This window comes from Aotus nancymaae, unplaced genomic scaffold (assembly GCF_030222135.1).
Source record: "Aotus nancymaae isolate 86718 unplaced genomic scaffold, 86718_ANA_hifiasm-v0.15.2.pri h1tg000018l, whole genome shotgun sequence".
Classification (NCBI taxonomy): domain Eukaryota; kingdom Metazoa; phylum Chordata; class Mammalia; order Primates; family Aotidae; genus Aotus; species Aotus nancymaae.
In genome coordinates this window covers 9,544,454-9,566,109 of record NW_026988430.1, presented here as the reverse complement: position 1 = coordinate 9,566,109, position 21,656 = coordinate 9,544,454, and the positions used below count along the sequence as shown (strand labels likewise).

General features: G+C 42.9%; 1 protein-coding gene across 2 annotated transcripts in view; it reads left to right on the top strand.

Moving 5' to 3' along the window:
- Window positions 1–1,546: 1,546 nt before the first annotated feature.
- Window positions 1,547–21,656, top strand: part of ULK2 (unc-51 like autophagy activating kinase 2) — a 109,482-nt gene continuing 89,372 nt past the window's right edge. Inside the window, exons 1-5 of one of the 2 annotated variants that reach the window (XM_064378260.1) lie at window positions 1,547–2,148; window positions 3,935–4,027; window positions 5,344–5,385; window positions 18,253–18,285; window positions 18,624–18,660. In XM_064378260.1, coding sequence (XP_064234330.1) covers window positions 2,059–2,148; window positions 3,935–4,027; window positions 5,344–5,385; window positions 18,253–18,285; window positions 18,624–18,660 — 295 coding nt within the window. In that variant the 5' untranslated portion in view covers window positions 1,547–2,058. The remainder of the gene's footprint in view (window positions 2,149–3,934; window positions 4,028–5,343; window positions 5,386–18,252; window positions 18,286–18,623; window positions 18,661–21,656) is intronic. The other variant, XM_064378259.1, reaches the window with a different exon arrangement.

The following is a 21,656-nucleotide window of genomic DNA, read 5'->3' as shown; positions in this document are numbered from 1 at the left end:
TTCACCCACCTTGGAACTCCAGACCTCGTATCCGCTCACCTCTGCCTCCCAAAGTGCTGGGATTACAGGCGTGAGCCACCGCACCTGGCCCAGTCTATCCTTTAAAAAACAAAAATTGGCTGGGCATGGTGGCTCACGCCTGTAATCTCAGCACTTTGGGAGGCCGAGATGGGCGGATCACCTGAGTTTATGAGTTTGAGCCAGCCTGGCCAACATGGAGAAACCCCATCTGCACTAAAATACAAAAATTACCTGGGCGTGGGGTATGCCTGTAATTCTAGCTGCTTGGGAGGCTGAGGCAGGAGAGTCGCTTGCACTTGGGAGGCAGAGGTTGCAGTGAGCCGAGACTGTGCTACTACTGCACTCCAGCCCGGGTGACGGAGTGAGATTCTGTCTTAAAAAAAAAAAAGAAAGAAAGAAAGGAAAGAAAAGAATAGACTAGAGAATGTTTCAGTGAGGTAATTAATCATCTCCACCCATTTTTGTGTGTATGTGCAAACTTGCTTAACTTGCTGTCAACTTTCGAAGGCTCCCGATTTTCAGTGTCTAAGGCAACCACCTGGGCCAGATATAAGGACAGGATGACGAAAGGGTGCACAGTAGCAGAAGCAGAAACCAAGGCCCTACGTTTTGAGAGTGCGAAGGAGGGTTCTCTCAGAATCCTGGAGCTGACTCTGTCACGGTTCAGAGATCAGCTTGCAGGGGCAGGGAGTGACAGTGGAGGTGGTGAGGGAGACCCTGAAAACACATACCCTTAAAAACGCAACGCACACTCAAGTATGGGGCCTGAGTTTTCTATGATAGTTTCAAGCATATTGTTTACTATATGGTTTCATAAGACACTTCCTTGAGGGAAAGCTGAAAATCTGTTCCTTGTCACTTGAACAACTTTAACAATCAGGTAGAAAAGAAAGTTCCCTTCGGCCATTTGAGGTAAGCCTGAGGTCAAACTGGCCTGACACCACAAGCCCCCAGGAAAGCATTGAAAACGTGTGCGATCCTGAGTCAGTGTGCAGAGGCAGTTCTCTGCGAAGAGGGCCCTGAGCTGTCATCAGCTTCTCTCAGAGTCAAAGGATCCCCAAAAGGTGCAGAATCCGGCTTGACACAGTCCCTCTAGCCGTCCCTGAGCGAGTAAACCCCAAGAGACGTCCGAAGGCCGGCAGTTCGGCAGCGTGAACTCTGGTTTTCGAGGGCGCAGGAGTAGCAGTTGCTTATTTGCTCTGGCAGTAATCTGGGGATCTACCCTGCACAGATACTCCCGTCCCGCCTGCAGTTGGGGTCAAGACCCGCTTCTCTGAAGTCCGCCTCCCAGCAACCCGGAGCCCGGGGCGTGGTCGGCTCGAATCTGCTCCCCAGGCCCAGCACGGAGCCCCCATCCTGTAACCTGCTGTGGCCGCAGCGGGTCGCTCCCACTGTCCCCGCTTCAGGAGCGGCAGAGGACCAACCCAGTTCCGGGCGCGACGCCCGGGCCGCACTCCTTTCCCCGGCGGAGGGAGCGAGCTGGCGCTGCGGCCTACAAGGCGCGCGGACGTCGCGGAGGGCAGCCAGTGGCGCTGGAGCGGCTGGCGCGCGCGAGAGTGTTGGGCGCTACCGCGAGGCGGGGAAGCGCGGGGCGCCGGCGGTGCGGGTTATAGGGCGGTGGCCGCCTCCACAGCAGCAGCGCCCAGGGCGGGAAGGGCAGAGGAGGCCGGACGAGCTGGGGATGGAGAGTACCAGGTCCCTCACCGCCTCACAGCGCGGGTGCGGCTGCGGGCGCGCACAGTGACGGCGCCGGCGCCGGCGCCCGCGCCCCGGCCCTACAGCGCAGAGGCTGCTTCGCCAGAAGCCCGCGGGCTGGGCCGTGAGGAGCGGCCGGGGCCTGGCCGGGCCTCGCTGATCCCGGCTCCGCGCAGCGGCCTTCCCCGTTTCTGCTCCGGCCTCTCGGCATGAGAGTCCGCCCGGGGCCGGGGCTGCGGCTGCCCCAGACCCGCCGCCCCCTGGCGCGCTCTGGGCTCGCGGACCTGCGGTGCTGATACCTGCGCCGCCCGCCCGCCTGCTGTGTTCCCCGGGGGCGCGGCAATGGAGGTGGTGGGCGACTTCGAGTACAGCAAGAGGGACCTCGTGGGACACGGGGCCTTCGCCGTGGTCTTCCGGGGGCGGCACCGTCAGGTGAGCGCCGGCCGGGACGAGGCCGGGCCCCGGGCGGCCGGCACGGGGCTAGGAGGTCCTGAAACTTGGCACAGCCGCGGACCGAGCCCCCCGCCTTGGCGCTTTGTCGGGGCTGCTATTGTGCGGGCTGTCAGTCTCTCGCGGTTTGTTTTGGTCCTGCGAGGTTGTTGTGAGGCCCAAGCCTCTGGCGGCCCTCCGCCTACGGACCGGTTGCTGCTGACCCTCCTGTATGCATGGGACCCACCCCTTTGCCGCCTGCAAGGAGCCTTTGCCCCTAGGTTACCCTGGACCCAAAATAGACGGCACGGCTCCGTGCGCTCTCAAGGCTCCGGTGTGAATGGATCTTTGGTTTTTTAGCCCCCACCCAGGGCTGGTCACCTTTGAGGTTGGTAATTACATACCCAGCAGAAAATGGGCGGATGTCCCGTTAGCCTCAGGCTTTCTCTGCCTGGGAGGTGTCACCTTTCCCAGCACTGGTCCCTTGCACCCCGCAGAGCCCCCACCCTTTTCTCCTCCGGGGTCAGATAGGCGAGCTCCGGGTGAAAAAGATGCTTGGACGCTTCCTTTTCAATCCACAGGAACATGAAAGCCTGTTTAAGCCTTAAAAAAATTTTCTTTAAGCCTTTACTATTTAGAATGTAAAGAATTTGGAAAGGCGTATGGGGAGTGGAAATAGTCTTAAAGGGTGTGACAGTTCTGATTGTTGCCAAGGGGCGAGTTATAAGTGGGCTGACTTTGTTGCTTATCGGATAAAGTAATGCTACTTTTCATGTATTTATTTATTTTAAAGACAGTCTCGCTCTGTCGCCCAGGTTGGAGTGCAATGGCGCGATCTTCGCTCACTGCAACCTCGGCCTCCCAGGCTCAAGAGATTCTCCTGCCTCAGCCTCCCGAGTAGCTGGGATTACAGGCGCCGGCCACCACGCCCAGCTAATTTTTTTTTTTTTTGGTATGTTTAGTAGAGACAGGGCTTCACCACATTGGCCAGGGTGGTCTTCTGACCTCAGGTGATCTGCCCACCTGGGCCACTTGGGCCTCCCAAAGAGCTGGGATTACAGGCTTTAGTCACGGTGCCCGACCTAACTTTTCATTTATTATGAAAATAATTTAGAACTCAAGAAAAGCACGGTGTAATCTTGCCAAGCTAACATATAACTTTTCTTTTTTTTTTGAGACAGAGTTTTGCTCTTGTTACCCAGGCTGAAGTGCAATGGCGCGATCTCGGCTCACTGCAAACTCCGCCTCCTGGGTTCAGGCAATTCTCCTGCCTCAGCCTTCTGAGTAGCTGGGATTACAGGCACACGCCCGCCACCATGCCCAGCTAATTTTTTGTATTTTTAGTAGAGACGGGGTTTCACCATGTTGACCAGGATGGTCTCGATCTCTTGACCTCGTGATCCACCCGCCTCGGCCTCCCAAAGTGCTGGGATTACAGGCGTGAGCCACCGCACCTGGCACAAATAACTTTTCAATTAACCATATCACCTTTCAAGTTGATTTCTACATTTCTCCATAACTTTGAGGTGGTTGTGAACTATACTTTTTTCATTTAATGTTAGTTACTATGTGGCCTTCATATTTGTTATTTTAGTAGTTGTGTTGTAGGACCTTGGAATATTACACTATAGTTTATGAAATCACTTTTCCATTATTGGAAATTTAGGTTCTTTTCCATTTTTCCCCAATGCTGTACATATTTTTAATGAAAACATCTTCGTGCTTATAAATTTTTTTCTGTTATTTCTGTGGAATGATATCTAGGAATAACACTGTTTTTCCTTTTCAGAAAACTGATTGGGAGGTAGCTATTAAAAGTATCAATAAAAAGAACTTGTCAAAATCACAAATACTGCTTGGAAAGGAAATTAAAATCTTAAAGGTATGTTACTTTATGTAGTAGTATTCATAGAAGGTTAAAACTTAAATGAATACATGCTGCCATCCTTTGTAATTTTGGTAGTTGGGTCCAAGTTTGAGTATTTTCCATTGTTGCTTTCCTTTTTACATGCTCACTTTTTTAAAACATTGAGTACGCAAGCTTTTATTTTTTTTTTAATTTTTTTTTTTAATAAAGACGAGGTTTCACCATGTTGGCCAGGCTGGTCTTGGACTCCCAACCTCAGGTGATCCACCCGCCTTGGCCTCCAAAGTGCTTGGATTCCAGGCATGAGCCACCACGCCTGGCCCTCAGAAGCTATTTTTAAGAACCAAAGCTCAGAGGGATTCTGTGAAGACTGAGTTTAGCTTCTCATCATTTCTCCTTTTTCCTAGTTACTGTGTTGTTTGAGAGGAGGGCCAGGCAGACCCATCTTGTACATTGTTTTTACCTCTCCTGTTGTCCCCTTTCATGTTACTAGTGTGGAGGCACTTGGGATCTTTCTTTAAATTGAAGAAAGTTGTATTCCTTAGAGGTGGTCTTTTTAGATCATTCACAACCGCTGTTATCTAAGTGAGATGGTTTGGGAAGATAGTTAAGTAAGTTTGGAAAATCCCATTTGCTAAATACTTCTTGGAGAGTCACAAAGCCAATGAAGAAACTAGTTTGGAAGTACTTGACCTGGTGTTTTCCAAACTAATACAAGCGTGGAGCCCTTTTTTTTTTTTTTTTTTTTTTTTTTTTTTTTATGAGACAGAGTTTCTCTCTTGTTGTCCAGGCTGGAGTGCAATGGTGTGATCTCAGCTCACCACAACCTCCACCTCCTGTGTTTAAGTGATTCTCCTGCCTCAGCCTCCTGAGTAGCTGGGATTACAGGCATGTGCCACCACACCTGGCTAATTTTGTATTTTTAGTAGAGACGGGGTTTCACCATGTTGGTCAGCTGGTCTCCAACTCGTGACCTCAGGTGATCCACCTGCCTCAGCCTCCCAAAGTGCTGGGATTATAGGTGTGAACCACCTTGTCTGGCCAGAGCCCTCATTTAACACTCAGCTTCCTCAAAACTACTTCCTGTGGAGAGCTCTTTGCTAAGAATTATAGCTCTGAGCTAACAATTATATTTTCTTACAGTGAGATAATGTGCTTTCTATTTGATTAGGTATATTTCTTACTCTTTAAGAGATTGAATTTTTCTGGTCTATTAATAGAAGTATAATACTAGTAGTGTAGAAGTGTATACTTTAATTTTATTTACATATTAAAATATAATACAATTATTACAATACTTACATATTTTTTATTCTCAATTTTCTTAATAGGAGCTTCAGCATGAAAATATTGTAGCACTCTATGATGTTCAGGTACCTTATTTAGAAAATTTTTTAAACTTAAAGTTAATTTTTTTCTATTTCATACAGATTTAAGTGACTCTTAATAGAAATAAAAATGACCTTAATTCTCATAGCTTGAGTTATATGTTTCCGAATTAAGAAATTGTTTAAAACAGCACAGAGTAACAGGCTGAAAGAATATGCTGCATGAGTAAGTTTATTAACAATTGATAATATAGGGGTAGTATTATTTTCGGTAAAGTAGAGGAATATTGATACCAGATATAGCATTCTCTGATAAATGTTGTAAGGACTATTAAAAATAGAGCTTTTAAAAAAAAATTTTAGGTGGAGTTTCACTCTGTTGCTTGGGCTGCAGTGCAGTGGCTTGATCTCGGCCCACTGCAACCTCCACCTCCCTGGTTCAAGTGATTCTCCTGCCTCAGCCCCCGGAGTAGCTAGGACTGTAGGTGCGTACCACCATGCCCAGCTAATTTTTAAATTTTTTTTGTATTTTTATTAGAGATGGAGTTTCACCATGTTAGCCAAGCTTGTCTCGAACTCCTGACCCCAAGTGATCCTCCCACCTTGGCCTCCCAAAGTGCTGGAATTACAGGCTTGGGCCACTGCTCCCTGCCTAAATGGAGGCTTTTTTTTTTTTTTTTTTTTTTTTTTTTACAAAAACTTTTTTTATTTTGTAGAGACAGGGTCTCTATGTTGTCCAGGCTGGTCTTGAACTGCTGGGCTCTAGGGATTCTTCTCCCTCAACCTCTCAAAGTGCTGGGATTACAGATGTGAGCCACCACATGCAGCCTAAATAGAGCTTTTTCCTTTTCTCTCTTTTTTTTTTTTTTTTGAGACGGAGTTTTGCTCTTGTTTTCCAGGCTGGAGTGCAGTGGCGCAATCTTGAGTCACTGCAACCTCTGCCTCCTGGGTTCAAATGATTCTCTTGCCTCAGCCTCCCAAATAGCTGGGATTAGAGGCATTTGCCACCATGTCTGGCTAATTTTTTGTATTTTTAGTAGAGATGAACTCCTGACCTCAGGTGATCTGCTCACCTCAGCCTCCCAAAGTGTTGAGATTACAGGCATGAGCCGTCACACCCGGCGAGCTTTTTCTTATTATGAAAGCAATATTTGTAAATTGAAGAAATATTAGAAAATAAAATAAATAAAAACAAGGACACTATACATATTCATCACTCAGTTATATCTTTGATTATAGGTTATAGATATATTTGTGCATGCTATGGTGTATCGTAGAGTTGCATTTTATTTGGAAAGGGAAATACGTTCTAAAGTCATCCTCTAAGGCAAAATTTCCGTATAGTCTAAATTACCCTTGGAAATCCTTTTCAGAACTCAGCAATGGAGAAACTTGCTATTTTCTGGGTGTAGTACCAGATGAAGTAGTTGTCTTATATTTAAGGCCATATTATGTTAAAAAATCCTTTAAATGCTAGAATCAGGCTGGTGTGGTGGCCTGAGCCTGTAATTCTTGCTACTCAGGAGGCTGAGGCAGGAGGATCACTTGAGCACAGGAGTTCAAGGCTGTAGTGAGCTGTGATCATGCCACTGTAGTCCTGCTGGGCAGCAGAGCAAGATCATCTCTTAAAAAAACAAAAACAAAAACTAGAATCACACGTAGCTAGTGTGATACTCACCATGTGAGAGCCTGGGGACCTGAGACTCTCAGAGGGAACAACAAATTCAGGTTTCCTCTCCACTGTCACTCGAGGGCAGGTCAGCATACATGATTTATATAATTTCTTTCGTTTTGCTCCATCTGAATAGTTGAATTCGGGTAAGCTAAATGGATATGTTATGTGATTCTATTACATATATATTTCCAGTTAAAACCTCTTCTGTATTCACTTGCATTACTCAAATTAATTCATTTGGCAGTTGTGTTTTTTTTTTTTTTTTTTTTTTTTTGAGACAGTCTCGCTCTATTGCCCAGGCTAGAGTGGAGTGGCATGATGGCCCACTGCAACCTAGGCCTCCTGGGTTCAAGTGTTTGCGCCTCAGTCTCCCAAGTAGTTAGGATTCTAGGCGCCTGCCACCACGCGATCTGCCCACCTTGGCCTCCAAAGTGCTGGGATTACAGGTGTGAGCCACCACTCCCAGCCTATTTTGTAAGTTTTTGAGTGACTGTTATGTGCCAGGCATTGTTCTGAGTGCTAGGAATCAATCAGTGAATAAAACAAAGTCTTTGCTTTGAATATGTTGAGATTTTAGTGGGATGAGACAAATGGACTGTTGTATATTTTAAAAAAAATATTGTCATTTTGCGGCCGGGTGCGGTGGCTCACGCCTGTAATCTCAGCACTTTGGGAGGCTGAGTCGGGCGGATCACCTGAGATCAGAAGTTCCAGACCAGCCTGACCAACGTGAAGAAACCTCGTCTCTACTAAGAATACAAAATTAGCCAGGCATGGTGGCGCATACCTGTAATCCCAGCTACTTGGAGGCTGAGGCAGGAGAATCACTTGAACCTGGGAGGCGGAGGTTTCAGTGAGCTGGGATGGTGCCACTGTGCTCCAGCCTGGGCAACAGAGTGAGACTCCATCTGGGGGTTGGGGGGAAAGGATGTTTAAGTTTTTCCTAAACAGAAAAATGCTATAAGAATTATGTATGCCTTCTGAACATATTTTTGATTATTAAACTTCAATTTCTAGAATTGGAAAGACCAAGTCAAATAGCATGCACAGTGTTAAAGTTTTTGATTGTAGAGTATGATTGCCTTCCAAAAAAATTGCAATTTAAATTTTCATCCATGAAATATGTGATTGCAGTGGGTATATTTTATTATCTTTTCATATAGCTGTAATTCATTCCTTCATTTGAGAAATTCAAAGCAGTATAAAAAGGGGAGAAACCTTTTATGTCAAAACTAAACTCGTCTCTCAGTCCCTAGTTGAAATGTTGATTCTCCTCACTGCTGTTTGTGTGGTTGGTCTTAGTCTCTGTAGATAGAGGGCACCAAGTGGTACAACTCAGTGCCTAGTACAAAAACTGTTAAATAATGTTAACTCTTTAGTTTTCCAATCTTGGAGAGATACAGAAAACCATGGCAATTGCAGAGTAGGTTTTGTTTTGAAAGTATACTTAGATTTTTTTCTATCAGAATGAAAAACATTTTCTAGTACCAGCTTTGATTATAGAATGGGGTATCATTAGAGAGAACATACTAAAAAATGTGAATTGTTAAACAGTCAGGAATTTCAAGGTGACTGCATTGAAATGTTGTATTCATACATTGTATACTATTGGAAATTTTTTTTTTTTTGAAACAAAGTCTCACTCTTGTTGCCCAGGCTGGAGTGCAGTGGCGAGATCTAGGCTCAGTGCAACCTCCATCTCCTTGATTCAAGCGGTTCTCCTGCCTCAGCCTCCCGAGTAGCTGGGATTACCTGCCACCATGCCCGACTCATTTTTGTATTTTTAGTAGAGATGGGTTTTTACCATGTTGCCAGGCTGGTCTCAAACTCCTGATCTCAGGCAGTCCACCTGCCTTGGCCTCCCAAAATGCTGGGATTACAGGTGTGAGCTACAATGCCCAGCAACCAGGAGGAGCTGCATTGGCCAGGAATCAAACCTGAGTCTCCTGGGTGGGATTTGAGAGTTCTACCACTGAACCACCAATGCTTTGGAACTAATTTAATGGAAATAAACTTAGGAAGTATCAGTCAAACGTCTTGAGCATTTGGCTATTAAAGAAGCAGAGTCTTGACCTAATACTTCAGATTTGTTTGTTTGTTTTTGAGATGGAGTCTTGCTTTGTCGCCAGGCTGGAGTGCAGTGGCACAATCTCAGCTCAGTGCAACCTCTGACTTCCTGGTTCAAGTGATTCTCCTGCCTCAGCTTCCAGAGTAGCTGGGATTACAGGCACATACCACCGTGCCCAGCTAATTTTTGTATTTTTAGTGGAGATGGGCTTTTACCATGTTGGCCAGGATAATCTTGATCACCTGACCTTGTGATCTACCCACCTCGGCCTCCCAAAGTGTTGGGATTACAGGCATGGGCCATTGCGCCCGGCCTAGATTTGTTTTCTTGATTTAAATTGTTCATCAACCAACTTGAAGCAAATGTCATTTTTACTGACCATTAGTTTTGGTTATCTGTCTGACGTTTATAAATTGAGAACTTTTTTTTTTTTGAGATGGAGTTTTGTTCTTGTTGCCCAGGCTAGAGTGCAATGGCGCGATCTTGGCTCACCAAAACCTCTGCCTCCTGGGTTCAAGCGATTCTCCCTCCTCAGCCTCCTCAGTAACTGGAATTACAGGCATGCACCACCATGCCTGGATAATTTTGTATTTTTAGTAGAGGTGGGGTTTCTCCATGTTGGTCAGGCTGGTCTTGAACTCCCGACCTCAGGTGATCACCTGTCTCGGTCTCCCAAAGTGCTGGGATTACAGGCGTGAGCCACCATGCCTGGCCAAATTGAAAACTTTTGATATTGTAAAAATCAGCTTTCAGTTTTAAATGACACTTAAAATGAAATTCATTTTTCCTTTAATTCCAGAAGTAATGTATGTCCACAGTTAAAGTAATCAAATACTATGAAAATGGTAAATTAGAGAAGAGATGGCAATTCCCAGAGATAACCGCTGTTTTATGTATTTGTTTTAGAATTTTCTAAATACATACATTAATCTATAACCATTTATACTTAGTTATTATTATTATTTTTTTTTTTGGAGACAGAGTCTTACTCTGTCACCCAGGCTGGAGTGCAGTGGCCTGATCTTGGCTCAGTGCAACGTCTGCCTCCCGGGTTCAAGTGATTCTCCTGCCTCAGCCTCCTGAGTAGCTGGGATTATACCACGCCTGGCTAATGTTTGTATTTTTAGTAGAGATGGGGTTTCACCATGTTGGTCAGGCTCTTCTCAGACACCTGACCTTGTGATCCACCCTCCCAGAGTGCTGGGATTGCAGGCGTGAGCCACTGTACCCGGCCATTTATACTTAGTTTTTAAAGCTTTTCATTGTGAGAGAATTAGTAGTGTTTGTACAGAAATACAGCTTGTTTCATTAAGCTTAATGTATCTTAGATACCTTTTCATAATCAGTATAATATTGTAGGGCTAAATAATAATTTACTTAAAACCCAATTATGAGCCAGGTGTGGTGGCTCACACCATAATCTCAGTGCTTTGGGTGAAGCAGTAGAATTGCTTGAGACCAGAAGTTCGAGACCAGCCTATGAAACATAGTGAGACCCTATCTCTACAAAAAATAAAGTTAGCCAGATGTGATGGCGCATGCCTGTAATTCCAGCTTCTTGGGAAGCTAAAGCCGAAGGATCACTTGAGCCCAGGAAATTGAAGTTACAGTGAGCTGTGATTGTGCCACTGGCCACTGTACTCCAGCTTGGGTGACAGAGTGAGTCCTGTCTCTTAAAAAACCACCCAATTGGCCGGGCGCGGTGGCTCACGCCTATCATCCCAGCACTTTAGGAGGCCGAGGTGGGTGGATCACGAGGTCAAGAGATCGAGACCATCCTGGTCAACAAGGTGAAACCCCGTCTCTACTAAAAATACAAAAATTAGCTGGGCATGGTGGCGCATGCCTGTAGTTCCAGCTACTCAGGAGGCTGAGGCAGAAGAATTGCTTGAACCCAGGAGGTGGAGGTTGCGGTGAGCCGAGATCGCGCCATTGCATTCCAGCCTGGGTAACAAGAGCGAAACTCCGTCTCAAAAAAAACAAAAAAACCACCTAATTATGGTTATTTGGAGTGTTTTCTATTTTTTCCATATTAGAAGCAGTACTGCAGAGAAAGCTCTGTGCATATATCTTTATGTGTTTTTATAGCATTCCTATAGAATAAATTCCTCGAAGTAGAATTGCTTGGTCAAAGATACTAGCTGTCTTTTAGAAGATGATACCAATTCTTTCTGTTGCCCAGGCTGGAATGCAGTGACACAGTCTGGGCTTACTGCAACCTCCACCTCCCAGGTTCAAGGAATTCTCTTGCCTCAGCCTCCTGAGTATCTGGGATTACAGGTGCCCACCACTACTCCTAACTAATTTTGTTTCTGTATTTTTAATAGAGATGGGGCTTCACCTTGTTGCCCAGGCTAATCTTGAACTTCTGACCTCAAGCAGTCCACCTGCCTCAGTCTCCCAAAGTGCTGGGATTACAGACATGAGCCACTGTGCCCAGCCTATATCAGTTCTTTTTAACCAGTAGTGACCTTTTTAAAAAAAAGTTTTACAATCTCAGACTAGGAAAATATCTTTTTATAAAATTTTTAAATTGTATTTATTTACTTATTTTTGTAGAGACAACAGTCACTATGTTGCCCAGGTTGGTCTCAAACGCCTGGACTTAAGTGATCCTCCTGCTTCAGCTTCCTAAAGTGCTGCGATTACAGATGTGAGCTACCATGCCCAGCCTAATTTTTTTTTATTTCTTTTTTTAAAAATTTATTTTTGAGACGGAGTCTCACTCTGTTGCCCAGGCTGGAGTACAGTGGCATGATCTTGGCTCACTGCAACCTTTGCCTCCTGGGCTCAAGCAGTTCTCCTGCCTCAGCCTCCTGAGTACTGGTGTTATAGATGCCCACCACCACGCCTGGCTAATTTTTGTGTTTTTAGTACAGGTAGGGTTTCACCATGTTGGGCAGGCTGGCCTTGAACTCCTGACCTTGAGTAATCCGCGTACCTTGGCCTTCCAAAGTTCTGGGATTACAGGCGTGAGCCACCAGGCCTGGCTGATTTCTTTTTCCCTTAAATCGTTAGGATATTGATCAGCTTTTTGCTGTATTTGTCTTTTTACATTTCTTCTGTGACGTTCCCATTGCTGTACTTTGATGCATTGGTTGTGTTCCTTTTTTTTTTACTGAGCTAGGTAATGAGATGTACAGGAGTATAGTGGTGAACAAAGTAGAAATGGTCCTTGTCATTATGGAATGTACAGTAAATTGGGAAGATGACATTAAGCAAATAGTTACTGTTTCTTTTTTTCTTTTTTGAGAGAGGGTCTGACTCTGTTGCCCAGGCTGGAGTGCAGTGGCATGATCATGCTTCACTGCAGCCTCCACCTCCTGGGCTTGAGCCATCCTCCCAACTCAGCCTCCAAAGTATCTGGGACTACAGGCAGGCACCACCATGCCTGGCTAATTTTTCTATTTTTTGTAGAGACAGGGTTTCACCATGTTGCCCAGGCTGGTCTCAAACTTCTGAATTTAAGTGATCTGCCCACCTGGGCTTCCCGAAGTGCTGGGATTATAGGTGTGAGCCACCACACCTGGGCCAGTAGTTACTATTTAAAAGTGTGCCAAGTGCTGTAAGGGAGAACTGTTGAAGAGGTTTGGAGGAAACAATATGGGGGCTAGGGAAGTGGGACAAGGGAAGGCTTCCTGGGGAAATGATGTCTATAGAGATGTGAGGGATGAGTGGGAGAAGGTTTAGGTGGGGGTTAGTGGGAGAAGATAAAGTAAGTTTCCCTAGGAGATGAAGCCTTCTGTAAAGACCGCTGACAGGAGAGATCATGGAGTTTGAGGAACTGGAAGAAGGCTAGTGTGTCCGGAGTACAATAATGAGAGCAGGGCCGGGCGTGGTGGCTCACGCCTGTAATCCAAGCACTTTGGAGGCCAAGGTGGGCGGATCACCTGAGGTCGGGAGTTCAAGACCAGCCTGACCAACATGGTGAAACCCCATCTTTAAAAAAATAAAAAATAAAAATAATGAGAGCAAGAGAAGTGTTAGATGATACTGGAGAGGTTAACAAGAGTCAGATCTGAACTTTATCCTAAGGGCAATGCAAAGCTATTGAAGAGTGTTAAAGCAGGAGAGTGATACTATTTTTGTTTTTCAAAAGATAAATCTCCTAGAGCACTCTGAGCATAAGTACTTTCACTTAGGAATACTTACCTGCATGATTGTCGGTGCTCTGGTTAAATATCTACCTCTTGGTAATTTTTAGTATAGCAAGAAAAAGATGATTCATTTAATAGATGGTGCTCTTAAAACTGAGACATCTTAGAAAAAATAGAATTGGAACTGCGTTATCATTATTTTCCAAAATAATTTCCAAATGAATTAAAGCGTTAAGTATATAAAGTAAACAATAACAGTCTCAGAATAATATTTAGATGATTATATAATCCAAGGGATAGAAAGACTTTTTTTTTTTTTTTTTTGAGATGGAGTTTTGCTCTTGTTGCCCAGGCTGGAGCGCAGTGGCACAATCTTTGCTCACCACAACCTCCACCTCTGAGGTTCAAGCGATTCTCCTGCCTCAGCCTCTGGAGTAGCTGGGATTACAAGTGTGTGCCACCACGCCCAGCTAATTTTGTATTTTTAGTAGAGATGGGGTTTCTCCATGTTGGTCAGGCCCCTGAACTCTGGTGATCTGCCCACCTCTGCCTCCCAGAATGCTGGGATTGCAGGCGTGAGCCACTGCGCCTGGACTTTTTTTTTTTTGAGATGGAGTTTTGCTCTTGTTGCCCAGGCTGGAGTGCAGTGGTGCGATCTTGGCTTACTGCACCCTCCGCCTCCTGGGTTCAAGCGATTCTCCTGCCACAGCCTCCCGAGTAGCTGGGATTGTAGACATGCACCACCACTCCTGGCTAATTTTGTACTTTTAGTAGAGATGGGGTTTCTCCATGTTGACCAGGCTGGTCTTGAACTTCTGACCTCAGGTGATCTGCCTGCCTCGGCCTCCCAAACTGCTGGGATTACAGGCATGAGCCACCACGCCCAGCCAGAAAGACATTTTAAATCAAGATAAGAAACTCAGAAGCTGTAGTAGGGACATATAAAAAATTTTGAAACTCATTTTATAGTAAATAATGCAGTGAACAAATTGACATATATAAAAAGGAACAAACGATCCTTGTTATAACGTGAATCTCAAACATTCTTTTGAGAAAAAGAAGCCTGGCATATACTACCACAAGTATTATTCTGTTTTTGTGAATTTTGCGAGGAGTCAGAAGTAAGCTAGGGTGATAGAAATCAGAACAGAGGTTGCCCCTTGGTCTCAGGGACTGATGGCAAAGGGGCATAAGAGAACTTTTTGGGGTGATGGAATTGTTATATATTTTGATTGGCATGGTAGATACATAGGTGTAAACATTTGTCACAACACATTGAACTGTACATTTATTTTTATTTTTAAATACTTATTTAGAATTGGGGTCTTACTCTGTTACTCAGGCTGGAGTGCATTTCTTCTGTGGCACCATCATATCTCATTGCAGCCTCTAACTCCTGGGCTCAAGCGATCTTTCTGCCTTTGCCTCCTGAGTAGCTATGATTACAGGCCTGAACCACCGTGCTCAGTGCATATTGTTATTAAAAAGAAAGAGTTATATATATAACTGGGTAAGAGAGAATGATGGCATCAGTGGCGACAGAGGCCTGGACAGATTGGTGAGATGTTTAGGAGATAGAATTGATAGGAGGGCACTTGGACTGTAGGAGGTAAATGAGAGGGAATCAGAGTTGCTAGCTCTTTGTCATGTTTTGAGATATTTTCCCCATTTTGTCTGGTATTTTGCGGGGGTGTCTTACTGTAGCCTCTTTTTTTTTTTTTTTTTTGAGACAGAGTTTCGCTCTTGTTACCCAGACTGGAGTGCAATAGCACAATCTCGGGTCACTGTAACCTCCACCTCCTGGGTTCAAGCGATTCTCCTGCCTCAGCCTCTCGAGTAGCTGGGATTACAGGAATGTGGCAACACACCTGACTAATTTTGTATTTTTAGATATACCACACCCAGCTAATTTTGTATTTTTAGAAAGGAGATTTCTTCATGTTGATCAGACTGGTCTTGAACTCCCGACCTCAGGTGATCTGCCCACCTCGGCCTCCTAAAGTGATAGGATTGCAGGTGTGAGTCACTGTGCCTGGCCGCCTCTTTTTAATATATAAAAGTTTCTACATGTTAGGACTTATCCAACCTGTTCTTTAATGACCCCTAAGTTTCATATTTTAGAAGAATTTTTTTACCCTGAGCTTATGAAAGTAATCTCTCATGTTTTCATCTAGTAAATAGGGTTTCAATTTTTCATATTTATATTTTTGATCTCTGGAATTCAGTTATATACAAAGGATAATATAGGGACTTAACTTATTTTCCAGAAAGCCCAACCAATTATCCCAGATACCTACCTGTTTTTGAGGATAACTACAGAAGAAGGTATCTTTTGTAAGACTGTTAAAAAGAGTTAGGACTTAGGGAATTTGAAGAATTATAGCAAATCAGGGTCAGATTAGGTGAGTATCAATTTATAAATTTGTGTATAAATCAGTGTTATATATTCTGAATATTTTTGCAACCTTTGGTGTAATGAGTATTACTGAGATAAATGTTGAGGGAGACTTTTTTCATAAACCTATGTTGGGTTTGTGTTAGGTCAGGAAGCTAGAACTGGCTTCTATATATTGTATTTTGCATCTTTAAGTTTTGTAGAACTTAAAGATCTGCTATAGTGTTAGTTTTCACGTCCCTCCAAAATTCCTGTGTTGAAATCCTATCCCTCAAGGTGATGCTATGAGGAGGTGGGGCCTCAATTAGATCGTGAGGGTAGAGCCTTCATGAATGAGATACTAGTGCCTTTATAAGAGACCCCAGAGGGAGCTCCCTTGCTCTTTCCACTATGTGTGCTTATTGTGAGAAGACAGCTGTCTGAACCAGAAGTGGGCCTTCACCAGAAACCAAATTTGCCTGTGCCTTGATGGACTTCCCAGCCTCCAGAATTGTGAGAAATACATTTCTGTTTTTAACCACCCAGTCTATGCTAGTTTGTTATGAAAATTTAGCAGCCTAAATAGACTAAGAAATGATCTGAGAGGAAGAGCCATGGATATGAATAGGAAACGGGCTTAAGAGTACTGTTTTTATTAGCAAACTCAACTTAACTTAGGATCTTGAGCAAACTACTTTTTCCACGTTAACACCACCCTCTCACCAAAGTGTGGATGATAATTCCAATCCTAGTTAGTCATGCTGTGAGGCAGTCTAATTCCAGGTAACCCCAAGGGAAATAAACCCAAGGATTGTAGGAATGTTTTCTTCCTCTTTTTCTGTGAGATAAACCATAGAAGTTTCCTGAGGGGTAGAGAATGAATTAAGAAATAAAGCAGAGAGATGTGAGGATTTGGGTTTTAGAAGCCAGGAATTAGGCCAAGTGCAGTGGCTAATGCCTCCCAGGTGCACTTTGGGAGGCCAAGGTGGGTAGATTGCTTGAGTCCAGGAGTTCAAGACCAGCCTGGGCAACATGGCAAAACCCTGTCTCTAGAAAAAATATTAAATTTTAATATTATTAATATCAAATTTAATATTTAAAAATATTAAAAATAATAAAAATTAGCCAGGCTTGGTGGTGTGCACCTGTGGTCCTAGCTACTTGAGGGGCTGAGGCAGGAGACTTGTTTGAACCCTAGAGGTGGAGGTTGCAGTGAGCCATCATCACATCAGTGCATTTCAGCCTGGGTGACAGAGCAGGACCCTGTCTCAAGAAGAAAAAAAAAAATTAAAACAAAAGTTTTTTGAAAGTATCACTTTAAAATAAAAAAGAAACCAGGAATTTTTCTTTTGAATTGCCTGGCTTATCATTTACTTCTTTTCTATTGCTTTGTATCATGCTGCTTTTTTCTCTACTTCTGCTTCTAGGCATCTGAATTCTACTGGAGAGAACCACCTACTCATGCTATTTGACTTTTAAAAAGAATTTATTGTTTTTTTAAATTACAAAAGTAAATGACCATCAGTATAAAAACATTTCAAATAGTCTAGCAGTATATGAAGTAAAAAAGAGATGCCCTCTTCTTATGCCTCTGTATTTCCTTTTTCCAGAAGAAAATACTGTTGTGTGTCCTTCAAGACTTTTTAATTTTTATTATTTATTTATTTATTTTGTGACAGGGTCTCATTCTGTTGCCCAGGCTGGAGTGCAGTGGTGCAATTTCAGCTCACTGCAACCTCTACCTCCCACCTCAAGTGATTCTCATGCCTTAGCCTCAGCAGTAGCTGGGATTACAGGCACACGCCACCACGCCCGGCTAATTTTTTTGTGTTTTTAGTAGAGATGGACTTTCACTATATTATCCAGACTGGTCTTGAACTCCTGACCTCAGGTGATCTGCCCACCTCAGACTCCCAAAGTGTTGGGATTACAGGCGTGAGCCACTGCGCCCAGCCGAAAAGTTGTGTTTTGAATCACATTTGCACACTGGCTCAAATTAAGCCGTAGGGAAGCCCAATCTAAAATTTAGTCATCATTATAAAAATTGCCATTGAAGAGCCAGCTAATCAATCTTTGATTTACTTACCAGCAGAAACTTTTTAAGAGCCCTCAATTCATTTCCTTAACATTTTAGAACATGTGTTGGTAATGTGATAAAACATTTACCTTTGCCAACAAGTCCTGATAATGCAATTTCCCCAAATAAACATAAAAAACAGAAAAACAGAAAACCAGGCATCCTGAGTCATGTATTCCAGAAATCAGTTGTGCATTTAGTGTTGCTAGGGAGGATGATGATGTTTTGCTGCTGCAAATCATAAACTTTTCAAAGGGGAAGTGTTTCCCCAAGGAGCAAACAATCCTTCCTTTTTCCCCATTGTAAATTTACCATACTTTTTGTCTTAGATCTGTTGTTTTAGGTCAATCATAACCAAAAGATGAATTTTTCTCTAGTTATTTCTGTAAACAAAATTTTACTTCTTGATGACTACATTAGTGTTACTAAAACTTGATCTGGCTTTCTAGAGGAGATACTTACATCATTGTGTTGGGAATTTTTATTTCACTTCCTAATAGATTTTGTGATTTCATTTTGCCAGTTTTAATAATGAACAAGTATGGTATTTTTAACTATCATTATCTTTAAATTTTGTGTTTAATTTTTCTCTAAATTATATTTAATATGTTTACTTTTCAGGAATTACCCAACTCTGTCTTTTTGGTGATGGAGGTAGGTAGTATGCAAATTTCTGTTGAATTTATTTCAAATATCTTTTTTTTTTTTTTAGATTCTAGCATAAATCTGCATATTTCAAATCCCTTTTGATTAATATGTACTTTAGAATTGGCAGTAGATGAATTATTTTAATTTTTGTATTAATAAAGTTGATTCAGTGATCTCAATTCTACTCAAGGAATATAAAATTAAAAAATTTTGAATCTGTAATGTTTTTAGACTAGATTTACATTTCATTATATACAAATGATTTTTTAATCACAGTTGACAATGGATTGAATTAATCTTGAATCACTATCCTTATTTTCATTACTTTCTCTTTTCTATGTCAGTATTGCAATGGTGGAGACCTCGCAGATTATTTGCAAGGTAACTTTGTCTATGTGTCAGTTTTCAACAAAGATAGTGCTGCAGTCTGTTTAATCCTGAGAGGTACTTCTGAATTATACTACCCATTTTCTGCTCTTGTATAGAAACCTTCAATAAATATTTGTGTCTGACTTGTGGTGACTTTGTAGCCCAGTTGGTGTTGGTTGTAGTTTTGTTCCTAAGCTTTACTTTTATATCAGTGTTTACCTTTTTGTTACCTCTGACAGTGTTTGAGATATGGGCCTATCCCCAGGAGGGAAGAAACCAGATAGAATTCCTTTCCTTCAAAAGGCTTGACTGAGTTTTAGTCCTTTTCATTTCTTTCAAAATAAAAAAATTATAGTGAAAAATATATCCAAGAATATATTTTTGTGAACATTTCTTGTAATTAAAAAAAAAGGCAACAAAAAACATTATAAGGCATTACAGTATTCTGTGGTACAGAAGTACAGATTTTAGTGTTAGATGGTGCTTGAAATTCTGAACCCGAAATACATACATGTAGGATATTCAGATCAAATTATGTCCCTCCAGAATATTTTCTTTTAATGATACTAATGAAGCCAACACCTACTTGTTCACCCCTTAAAAGATGCAGGGGGAATACTCAAAAAGACAGCAAAAGGTTAACACATTCAACCTATAAGTAGATTATGGCAGTTGATGGTAAAAGCACTAAGACCAAAAAGAAAAAAAAAACTAAAAAAACAAAAGGTAAAAAAAAAAGTAAAAAAACAAAAAAGAAAAAAAATAAAAAACATTAAAAAAAAGCACTAAGACCTCAATTGATGCATACACAAAGAGTATGGACAGTTTACTGTGTAGAGAAAAATGTAAAGAATACTGGTATCGAACCCCCCACCACTATTTACAAGGGAATTATAGGCTGGGCGTGGTGGCTCACGCCTGTAACTTCAGCACTTTGGGAGCCAAGGTGGGCAGATCACTTGAGGTCAGGAGTTCGAGACCAGCCTGTTCAACATGGTGAAACCCTGCTCTACTAAAAATATAAAAAGTAGCCGGGCATGGTGGTGCATGCCTGTAGTCCTAGCTACTTGGGAGGCTGAGGTAGGAGAATTGCTTGGACCCGGGTGGTGGAGGTTGCAGTGAGCTGAGATCACACCATTTCATTAGTCTAGCTTAGGTGATAGAGCAAGACTCTGTCTCAAAAAAAAAAAGAAAGAAAGAAAAGAAATTATAAATAAAATTGAAGCTCCCTGTAAGCCATTCTGCAGTCCCGTTCCTGTGCTTTTCCTAGAGGCAGCCATTGTCCTGAATTTGGTAGTTAGAAGAAAAAAAACCTGGCAATTTAATAAAAAAAAATTTTGGCCGGGCAAGGTGGCTCATGCCTGTGATCCCAGCACTTTGGGAGGCTCAGGCAGGCAAATCACGAGGTCAGGAGTACAAGACCAACCTGGACAACATGGTGAAACCCCGTGTCTACTAAAAATACAAAAAATTAGCTGGGTGTGGTGGCGAGCGCCACTACTCAGGAGGCTGAAGCAGGAGAATTGCTTGAATCTGGGAGGCGGAGGTTGCAGTGAGCTGAGACCACACCACTGCATTCCAGTCTGGGCAACAGAGTGAGACTCTGTCTCAAAAAAAAAAAAATTTCAAAATGTTGATTATTCATCGATAAAACCCAGTGAGCCAGGCACTTTCATTCACTGCTGGTGGAAAGGAGTCAAAGCTGGAAAGCACCATGCTCTGCCTTTCTTGACGTCCTTAGTGTTCCTGGTGAAGCACCTTTCCATGTGGGGTCAGACTGAGTGACAGCAGCTTACAGCCCTCTTTAGAATATCAGTTTTTTCTTTTCTAGAGAGCATGTTGTTAAAAAAAGAGTTATCGGTCTCATTGGTTAACAGAACTATTAATCACTCATAGAAGCACTATTACGACAGTTTTGTTGAACTCTTTGTTTGGTATTCTACAGCAGTATTGTTAGGAGGCTTGAATGGTTAAGAGCTTGAATGTTGGAGTCAGCCAGGCAAGCATGGTTCTGCCGCCAGTGTTTACTTATACTGCTGTATGGTTTTGGTTTTTTAACCTCTCCCTGGTCTTTCTCTGCCACAGTCTTTAAAGGAATCCCTTGTAGTTTGAAAGCACTTTAAAGACGTGTGAAAGAAATTCTAATCCTTAGAGGAATGACTGAAAGCTGTACTGCCCAATACAGTAGCCACTGACCACATTGGGCTCTTGAAATGTGGCTACTCAGAATCAAGATGTGCTGTAAGTGTAAAATACACAATGGATTTTGAATACTTCATCAGAAGGAAAGAATAATGAAATCTTGCTAATTTAAAAATACTTATTACAAGTTGATATGGTAATATTTTGGATATATTGGGTTAAATATATTAATTACATGTTTCTTTTCACTTTTTTTTTTTTTTTTTGAGATGGAGTCCCACTCTGTCACCCAGGCTGGAGGTGCGATCTTGGCTCACTGCAACCTCTACCTCATGGGTTGGAGCATTTCTCCTGCCTCAGCCTCCCGAGTAGCTGGGACTACAGGTGTGTGCCACCATGCCCGGCTAATTTTTGTATTTTTAGTAGAGAGAGTTTCACCATGCTGTCCAAGCTGGTCTCAAACTCCTGACCTCGTGATCTGTCCGCCTCAGCCTCCCAAAATGCAGGGATTACAGGCGTGAACCACCATGTCGGGCCAAGATGATATTATGAAAGTTTTCTCTTTTTCTATGTTTTAGTGTATTTTGAAATTTTTTTTTTTTTTTCAGAGAAAATCAGGAAAAGAATCCCCAAACATGGGAAAAAAGGGAAGATAGGTTAAGAACAGGTTAAGGGGCTGGGCATGGTGGCTCACGCCTGTAATCTCAACACTTTGGGAGGCTGAGGCGGGCGGATCACCTGAGGTCAGGAGTTCAAGACCAGCCTGGCCAACATGGTGAAACCCCATCTTTTTTAAAAGAAAAAAAAAAAGAACAGGTTAAGAACAGCCCACACAGAAAAAAAGTACCTGATGATTTAAAAATTTT